The following is a 10,294-nucleotide window of genomic DNA, read 5'->3' as shown; positions in this document are numbered from 1 at the left end:
AAGCTCACTGTCAGTTTGTGCAGGCCTCTCATTGATAAGATTGTCTCTAAAATTACTCATTAGACAACTAAGCTGTTGAGCTATGCAGGTAAACAACAATTGGTGAGAAGTGTTTTGTTTTCTGTAACCAACTATTGGATGCAGGTTTTTTACATGCCCAAGTGTCACTACTAGAAATTTGGCCTACGGCCACGCTAAAATTGTCCACAGCTCAGAAACTGTGGCCACATATATGATTTGGCCAGAGTTTTATAAGCCTAGACTAATGTTTGAAAACATTGAATCCAGACTGCGAAACCGTGACCTTTCCTTCAACTATCCACGGTTAGACAACTGCAGATATTTTTAGCCGCAAAGAAAAACCGCGACCTTATAATTTTGACTAGAAACTGTGGCCCAAGTCCAAAAAATTAAACCCGCCAGATTTTCCCTCTTTTTTTTTAATTTCCCTCTTCTTAATTAATTTCTTTTATGATTTTTTAATTAAAAAACATTAAAAAATTAAATACAAGTTCTCATGCTCTCTCCTAATTTCCCTTTAACCTAATTTTTCCCTCAAACCTAATTTTTCCCCTACCTCGCCGTCTCCTTCCTCAACCTCGCCGTCTCCTTCCTCAAATCCTTCCTCAACCGAATCATGCTCTCTCCTTCCTCAAATCGGTCCTCTCTCTCACGATTTCAGATCTTTCTCTTCTCTAAATCCATTTCCTTCAAGAGAAAATCGTGAACGATTTGCAGTAGGTTGCAGCCGCTTATCTTCGTTTCTCACAGCTTCCTTTCAAGCAACTCCAAAATGGTTGGTTTTCTCATCTTGTTGAATTTCAATTGTTTTTCTGTTATTCTAATTTCATTCTTACGATGATGATTGTGTTTGTTAATTCATATGTTTGTGATTTTGTTTACAGACTAAGAGAACCAAGAAGGCCGGTATTGTTGGCAAATACGGTACGTTCTATCAATTTTGTTACTTTTCAACATTTTCTGTTGTTTCTGTTTTATAGAAATGTGCCTTTGTTGTGGTTTTGGTTTCATATTTGTCTGTTCTAACCCTAAAAACTTGGTGGGTTTTTGAATTTCAATTAGGTTTAGTTTAGATTTGCTTTTAATTTAAATGAAATTCTCAGCTAATATGAGTTTATGACTTTTTAATTAGAAGAAGTTCTATTGAAGATGGGGTAAGTGAGTCACGAAACTAATCTTTATAAGCACTTGTTTAGTTAGGGTTTTTAATAGTGATATTTTGATTTAGTGATATTTCAAAGTTTTTATGGGTGTTATTAATATGAGTTAATACAAGGCTCCAAGATTTAGGTAAGTGGGGCATATACTTCTGGAAGACTCAGAATATACTATGTGCTAGTATGATAGTAGTATACTCATGAACTTGGATTTGGAACTAACTTTACATGATAAGTTCTGTAAACAGAATAATACACTTGGTTTCAATGCAGATGTCGGAATTGAGCCATTACCTAATATTCCATAAGAAGAGAAGCTTCAACAGGTACGGAATCCTTAATTCTCACTTTTCGATTGGATTTGTCATTTTAAGTATTTCTTGAATGAATTTATTCTATATATCTAGTTGGTCTGTCTATTCATGAATTTTGCTCTCTTGCATCTTATGGCTACTTTAGTTTTGAATTGCAATACTTCCAATGCCTTGGATGTGTATGATTATTAATAGTTTGGCTACTGTATTTTTATTTATAGTTAGGATATCATTTGAATTTTTCTTCCATATGATGCTTTTGCAGGGGTGGTTTTGGAAGATTATTTCACGGTGATCATAATGACTTGTTCATTCCTCATCCCATTCTTTTTCTGTTTTATTGTAGTTGGTTAATATTATACAATAAAGAGAGATTGTGAATCTTGTTTGCAATGACTTGCTTCTTCAACACTTCTATATGCCAACATTTGCTGATCCCGTGAATTTCTTTTGTCAGATCGGAAATTTTCCCACGCTATTGAACTATATACAAAAGCAGTTGAGCTAAACAGTCAAAGTGCAGTTTACTATGCTAATCGTGTTAAGTTGCTCATTGCTATTGGCTCAATGTTTCTACTGATGTGATTTATATGTTTAAAAGCTATTTTCAAGTTATTTTCATAAACTCCTCTAAGATGATTATTGTTGTATAGAGTGCATCCTAATTTTTTCCTTGATAGAAACAATATGTATACAAGTTCTTATATGGAAAATACTTGTTGAATAAACGTTTAATTAAGTTTTATATCAGTGTGATTTTTGGATTGCTATGTGGCATGATGTTCCGTTATTATCCCCATTCCTTACCTTCTCTGTATGCAGGATCAGGCTTCCAATGTTGACGTTCTTCTAACTGATGCAAATGGTGTTTTTCAATCAATCAAGGTTCGTACTTATTGTGTTTTCAGTTAAATAAGATTAAACTAGGGTTGCTTTTTGATGACTGCTCTTTGGCCTCATTAATGTTGATGATAAGAAATTCAGCATAAAATCTGCACCCAACTTTTATTAGTTTCCCCCATATTCCTCAACCATTCTGCAATTTCAATTGAACCTGTCTTTCAATTTTGGCAGGCTCTAAGCCAAACTGATGGAAGATGGCGCTACAGCTCTGATAATCCAGAGTCTAGTAATTGTCATTAGCTCTGATGATGAATCTGAAGTGAAAGAGAAACAGCCTCTTAAAGGAAGAAAGTTAAGAGAAAGATCTAAGATAAATGTCAGGACATTTAGTTCAGTTCTTTCAGCTAGAAGCAAGGTTAATACCTAACCCTTTTTCATGTGAACTATGGTTTTGTATTTAGGATGTTGTTTTTGAATGTAGCCCCAAAAGCATCCCCGTTCCAGTAGCCTTTTTTGACTTTATCATGCATGCATGTTCATTTCTCTTCCTCCTGTTCTCAATATGCACTAGTCATATATTTCGTTTATTTATAAAAAATACAAGGTCTGTCTGGACTATTGGAATATCTTGGTGTCAGACGAACTTATTGATTATCATGATTTCAGGATTTGAATTCTGTTGTTGTATATGTGATGAATCTGGAGTTTGTTTACTATTTGTATTCTGAATCTTTTAATACATAGCATAACAGGAGTTTATTATCTGCAACTAATATAACGGCACAATTGGTATAACTAATAGCTAAATACGTTAATAATATGAGATGTTAGGTTACAAAGCTTATTGAGAAATCTGATTCCCATCCACTGATACAAAGCAGTATAAAACTTATATACATAAATTTTGAATTGTAGGTGTATAGATAGCATGTATATTATAGTTGTAATGGGGCTTTTGACCCAACTAAAATCTATGTTGCTTATGAGCATAATTATGTTTGATTATGTTAATCTAAAAACAGTTTTTAGAAAAAGTCAAATAACGATTTGGAAAAAAAATCTCTCTTCACCATATTAGTTATTCGCACTCACTTGTCTGAAAGCCTTTTTCATTTAATAATGTTAATTGCTTCATTTAGTTATCGTCTTTACTTGCTTATATTTCTTTGCAGAGATGTCTGGGCCTTCCTTTTAACTTGCAAAGTGAAGTATTGCAGCCTTTATGATCAAGGGTAATACTCAATAGATATGCATGTTTTACCTTATTGTTGGATTTTAGTAATACACAATAATCCAAAACAAGCTGCATGCATATATGTTCCAATATATTAGAATATTTAAGTTAGATTGAATAATATTAATATTAATATTAATGTACATGTGTTGAAAATATTTTCAACACTCAAACTTTGAGTGTAACATCCACGTATGTATAATAAAATGAAATGTGTTTATAGTATATATTTATTGTGCAGACATGAATGAAGTGCTCTCGGTATTTCGAAACCAGTACCGCAAGCTACACACAACAAGATCATGGAATTTTATTGGATTACCTTTGACAGCTAAGAGAAAACTGAAATCAGAGAGTGACATAATTGTCGCTCTTTTGGATACAGGTTTATCATGCCTTTCAACTCATTTTCATTTTTTTTTGTTTTGTATTTGAGGCTGCCATACACGACGGCGTGGATGTCATATCGCTTTCGTTAGGCGGAGGAAATGCAAATTATGTGCAGAACTGTATAGCAATCGGCGCATTTCATGCCATGAGGAAAGACGCAGCACGAGACTCTTCAAGCAAGGAAAATGCTAAGTAATTTCCGCTTTGATTTTCAACACTACCCGATTTAGTTTCTTAAATAACAAGGAAATTTGAATACTTTGGCAGGTATTGTGATGATGCCGACTCGTTAGATCCGAAATAAGTGAAAGGAAAGATTGTTTACTGCCGATTTAGGACATGGGGCACTGATGCACTTGTGAAAGAAATAGGAGGCATTGGTACTATAGTTGAAAATGATCAATTTTTAGATGTTGCTCAAATATTCAGTGCTCCTTCTACCTTTGTGAATAAAAGCACAAGTCAAATTATTACCAATTATATACAATCTACGAGGTCAAAAAATTCTCTTATTTCCACTCTGGTTCAGACACTTCGCATAACTAATGTTGTTATATTCTTTGTCATGCTAAACCTATGAGCCAGAAACTTAACAAGGAAGCCGAGTTCGCATTTGGTGCTTGTTTTATAATTTATGGGCAATACTTTGTTTGTGCAGGTTGTCTAAGTCAAGTTTCAGTTTCTGATCATTGAGGATGGTGCTGGTATTGGCCCTGAGGGATATGCACATGTTCTGTTGCAGCTACCATGAATGCTTATAACATGTTTGGACGCTGGAGCAACACTTGATCAAGAAGAATATTAAGAAGTTGTGTTTTATATTATCTTGCTAGCTAGTTCATCAAACTTTTGTTGTTATTTTGGGATGACTCTTTGAGAGAAACTTGTGTTTAATTTAGCTCTTGTTTTGAATCCCATGGTTGTTTTGAATTTGGGATGACATCAAAACTTAGTATCTAACTTATTAGTGGCACTACAAAAAAAAAACTTACTTTTGACGTTAATTTGCTTCTAATTAATTAGATTCTAATCATCAATATTATTGTTAATTTTATATATATATATATATATATATATATATATATATATATATATATATATATATAATGACATATTTATGTAATGATACAGAAATAAACCGTGGCAAGATAAATGGTTTAAAAAGCATAACATTTAACAACGGTTTTAAATAGGTGGTCATAACCAAACCGTGGCTATATCTTGAACTAATACTGTGTCGTAAACGTTAAAATGAAACCGTGGCTTTACCATATAGCCACAGTTTTTAAGTCATGGTAAGTACAAACCGCGGCCTTAATCAAGCTACCTAAACCGTGGCCTAAAAAAGCCACGGTTGTAAAAAAGGCGTGGTCTATATCAAAAAACCGTGGACTTTACTTTAGGCCACGGCCGTATACTCCACGGTTGGATTTCCGTGGCCAAACCGTGGCCTCAGCGTTACGCCACGGTTATTTTGCATATAGCCTCGGTTTTCTGGGCGTGGCACGAGACCTTTTTTCCTGTAGTGTGTGTGATAAAACATATTGAGGCTGTGTGTAAAAGCTTTGTATGGAGTGGAACTGCTACAATTACAAAGAGGGCACCAGTGGCATGGGATAAAATGTGTGATCCAAAGAGTGCAGGGGGTCTGAACATCACTTCTTTGAGGGAGTGGAATAAAGCTACTGTAGGTAAACTGTTGTGGAATATTCAATCCAAGGCTGATAAACTTTGGGTGAAATGGGTCAATATATATCCTCTAAAAAATCAGGAGTTCCTATTGTGGCAGCCTAGTGCTGCTAGTTCTGGCTTGGTTAAAGACTTATGTGCTTGCAGGGAAGTGCTCACTCAAACTGAGTATTGGAATGAGGTCTTGCAGATTGGAGTCTATAGAACAACAAAAATGTACCAATGCCTGCGTGGGGAGAAGCAACAGGTGCCTTGGAGAAAGATTTTATACCACAACATGGCCAGGCCGAGGGCACAATTTCATCTTTGGTTGGCTTTGCTGGGCAGGGTTAACACCAAGACTAGAATGCTAAAATTTGGAATCAATACTAACTTATGCTGTGGTTTATGTACTGAACAGGATATGCTTGAGCACCTTTACTTTTGTTGCAATTGGACAAAGGGCCTGCGGACTAGTGTATTAAACTAGATTGGGTATTATAGGACTCCTTGTCCGTGGCAGCAAGAAGCAATGTGGTTGTCCATGGAAACTAATAAGAAAGGATGGAGAAGAATGATTCTCAAGGTGGCTGCTGCAGAATTGGTTTATGCTATCTGGCAAAATCGAAATGCTATTATTTTTGGGAATGAGAGTATAGATAATCATGTGGTTGAAAAAGTTAAGTTTATTGTATACACTAGATGCTCTAGGTGTAGTTCAATAAGTAGACACTTTGATGAACATACTCTTTGCATAGAGTAACTTGATTGCTTGATACCTGGATCTTTATGATCGGTTTGCACCTCATTGTTTTTTGAAAAAAAATTTATATTTGTTCCAAAAAAGAAAGATATAAAATATTATCTTCAATAAAATATATGGAAGAGACTAAACTTATACAATTTATCTCTTAAATAGTATTTAATATCAACATAATTCACACTACTTTCATAATTTAAAATGATGCTTATCCAATTTTGTTTTTTTATTTTTTATTTTTCTATTGAATAATTTCATAAGTAACATTGAAATTGAACATAACAAACAATTAATTAATGAAAAAGCATGATTTCTGTCTTTACATTACATTTTTATAGGCAAAATTATACCAAATATCGTATTTTATTTTTGTATAATAGGTTGATATTTAATTTTTTTTTTTAACAATTTGATTTTTTAGGTTAGTTTGTGACTCTTTTTCTTCGTATTTTGAAAACTTAAAAATATGCGATTCTTGTATTGATAATGATGTTTGCACTTCATCATTTTCATACTACTTAAAATAATTGCATCCATAATTATGATATTCACATTAAAAAAGAATAATGGTACAAATGTTTGGTAACTTAAAGAATCAAATTGTTAGGCACAAAATTTAAAGAAGATATATGGTGTAATTTTATTTTTTTATTAATTATTTGTGTAAGAAAAAGTCTATACCTCCTGACACTCACTCTGCTACTGGTCCAGAGTAAAAAGGAAAGAACACAATTAAAAAAATTATAATCATTACTGTATTAAAAAGTGAAAGTTACAATCATTTTAAAATAAATTTTATTTATTAAAACGACGGAGGGAGTAGTGCTTACTTCTAGCATTATACTAATATTTTAAAAATAAGAAATGCTAAACTTACACCTAAAATTGACACTACACCGTATATTTATACCATTTCATATACTTTTTGTTTTTTTTATTATTTTTCTCTTGCCTTGATTTCTGTGCCACTCTTACAAATTTTGGAAAAAGCTACGGTGTAGCTGTATGGTGTAACTAATATAGTGTAAGGATAGCAAAACTCTTTAAAAATTAATCTAAGTGTATCTTTCCATCAATGTTACCATTTGTTAGAAAGTACTGTATAAGAAATTCATTTCTAACATAACTTGAGGCAGAAACTCATCCAAATCTCTTTCCCAAGAAATATGATACCATTTGTTGGAGACTATATTTCATAATTGTATGAAACTTAACTACCTCGTTTAAACCCAAAAATTAGCAAAGGTGGCAAAAGTAGATGAATCTTTTTCTTATTTTAGAGATCATTTCAAAATGCCACAATGTTAAGGATTAGACCCATGCAATCTCAGACCAATTTGGATATTAACTCTTGGTACAATATTATCATAAAAAAGGTTATGTAAACTGCAATAAAACTAATTACGAATTTGAGTCTATGAATAAAACAGATTATAAATAATAAATTGTAATTGAAATATAAATAATATGAAATGAAAAGTGAGTAGTAAATGCATCATTTCATACAAACAAACCGAATAAATAAAATAAAAAACAATCAATTTGCATCATAGTAGTGAAACATGCGAAAATTAACACACACAGAAAATCTATACATGATTCATAATTTAGTTGGTTGGGTTGCTTAGCCCAACGCCTTGATAACCGCCGCTCTCAGAATACACTGATGGTACACCGCCGCAGCCGCTGCTCCCACGAATGGTCCAACCCAGAAAATCCACTGCAACAATAATCGAAACAATTCATGTTAATCAACACATTTGCATGAGATAATAAATAAAGAAAAATCTCATTATTATTATTATTACTAGTAAACTTACTTGGTCATCCCAAACTTTGCCATTGTTGAAGATAACAGCAGTACCAAAGCTTCTAGCAGGGTTAATTCCAGTACCGGTGATCGGAATAGTCGCAAGATGAACCATGAAAACAGCAAAACCAATAGGCAAAGGAGCCAAAACAGGAATATATGAGTCACGTGTTTTTCTCTTAGGGTCAGTAGCAGTGAAAACAGTGTAAACCAGGAAAAAAGTTCCAATAATCTCAGCACCAAGTGCTGAACCTTTTGTATAACCAAAAGCCACCGAGTTCGCACCACCACCAAGGCTGTTGTAAGGATGCTTCATGAAAGTCTTCACCAACCCAACACCGCATATAGCACCTAAACACTGCGATATAATGTATAAAACAGCTCGAATAAGAGAAGCCTTACGTGCTAAGAAGAGGCCGAATGTGACGGCAGGGTTGATGTGGCCACCGGAGATACCGGCGGTGCAGTAGACAAGGACGAATATCATGCCACCAAATGACCATGCTATGCCGAGAAGGCCAACACCGTCGCATGGTCCGGTTTGTTTCTTGTGGCCAATGACGGTGGCGACGGTGACGTAGAGGAAAAGGAGTGTGGCTATGAACTCAGCGATGAGAGCTCTGTAAAAGGACCAGAGCTTGATTTCGGCGAAGTCGAGAAGAGGTGCTGGTGGAGGGTCAACATAGTCTTTTCCACTGTGGTGATGAGGTTGGTGACCTTCTTCAGACATTTTTTAGTGTTTTTTAAGGGTTTTTTTGTGGGAGATGCTGGAGGAATTGAGGGTGTATTTATGGAGGGAGAGGTGTAAGGGCAAAGGATATACAGTGGTGTTGAGTTCAGTGTAGAAGTGGGTAAGGTAAGGGTAAATATGAAAATTTGAATTTGTAATACATTGCCTTGGAATAAAAGTAATAACAGTTGGAAAGAGGGAAAGAGTGGGACAAGGTAAGAGTGAAACACGTAGGGATGCACCATATTTAAATTGTACAAAAACAAAAAGTTTATTTAAATAAATTTTTGTTTTTGTAACAGTATGCACATTTAAAACATAGAGATAGTTTTAAAAAAATTCTGTTTTTGTTTTTGTAATAGACAGTTTCAGATATACATATCTAAAATATACAAACAATTTTAGATATGCATATCCAAAATATAATAGGTGATATGTACAACCAAAATATTAAAACAATTTCGAATATACATTTAAAATATAATCATGAATTTCGAATATACATATTAAAAAATGAGGTGAATGAGACAGTGGTACTGCTCCTCACACTTAACCACTCAGCCATTATTGCTTCTATTGTCAATATAAACAGTATTTTCTTAATAATGTATGAATAAATGTTGGTACAACATTTTGATTTTCTTGTTATTATTAATTTAGTATATATTTATAGTTTAGTTAAAACTAATATATTAAAATTTAATGTCTTAATATTTTTAAATAAATGTAAAGTAATTTTAGTATACTTAGATTTTTGTGTATAGTCATAGAATATTAGTTTATTATTATTATTTTTCTAGTCTGAATTAATATGTATTTTTAAGGTTGTTAAATTTCGAACATTTAATTAAATTATTATAATATGTTAATTACATCTCTTTCTATTGATTTAGAATTATTTTTAATTTAATTTGATATATTTAAATTATATGTGCACATAATTACGTATAATGTTTTTTTCTAATTTTTTATAAGGAACGGATCAACAATCATGCAGGTTAATTAGTAACTCATTAGTTCGACCAGTGACCCAATAACGTAGTGCTTTGACCAAGTCAATTAGTAGTTCCGATTTTAAAATTGCCTATAAGTATGCATTAAGAAATTGTCAATATTTAATCAGATTATACATATTTTAGTGTAAAGATAAAAAATAAAATTAAGCATAAATTTGTTTTGCAACAATTATAGCGTAAATTTGTTTTGCAACAATTATAGCAGAAATTAATTTTGCAACTATTAGTGTTTTCATGAAACAATGTTTTAAATAAAGTAAATTTAATGATTCTATAAAATCAATCTAATATACATTTGACATTGTAAAATTTGACATCAAAATCTAAATTTATATTCAATATTAATTGCTA

At 32.9% G+C, this 10,294-nt stretch overlaps 1 protein-coding gene and 1 long non-coding RNA gene across 2 annotated transcripts; one reads left to right on the top strand and one right to left on the bottom strand.

The window, feature by feature from the left end:
• The first annotated feature begins 1,668 nt into the window (after nt 1–1,668).
• LOC131606947 (uncharacterized) lies at nt 1,669–4,955 on the top strand. The gene is made up of 5 exons (XR_009285127.1): nt 1,669–2,377; nt 2,567–2,750; nt 3,508–3,567; nt 3,811–4,151; nt 4,227–4,955. It is a non-coding gene; the product is annotated as an uncharacterized LOC131606947 (long non-coding RNA).
• Nucleotides 4,956–8,011: 3,056 nt separating this feature from the next.
• On the bottom strand, nt 8,012–8,927 carry LOC131638689 (aquaporin PIP2-7-like). The gene is made up of 2 exons (XM_058909256.1): nt 8,208–8,927; nt 8,012–8,107 (listed from the first exon to the last, which is right to left on the bottom strand). Exons 1-2 carry the CDS (start codon nt 8,925–8,927, stop codon nt 8,012–8,014), a joined length of 816 nt encoding a protein of 271 aa, XP_058765239.1.
• Between the last annotated feature and the right edge of the window lie 1,367 nt (nt 8,928–10,294).

The sequence above is a fragment of the Vicia villosa genome, linkage group LG1, assembly GCF_029867415.1.
Source record: "Vicia villosa cultivar HV-30 ecotype Madison, WI linkage group LG1, Vvil1.0, whole genome shotgun sequence".
NCBI lineage: Eukaryota > Viridiplantae > Streptophyta > Magnoliopsida > Fabales > Fabaceae > Vicia > Vicia villosa.
The sequence above is the reverse complement of the archived record's forward strand: the minus strand, read 5'-3'. Positions and strand labels throughout refer to the sequence as shown.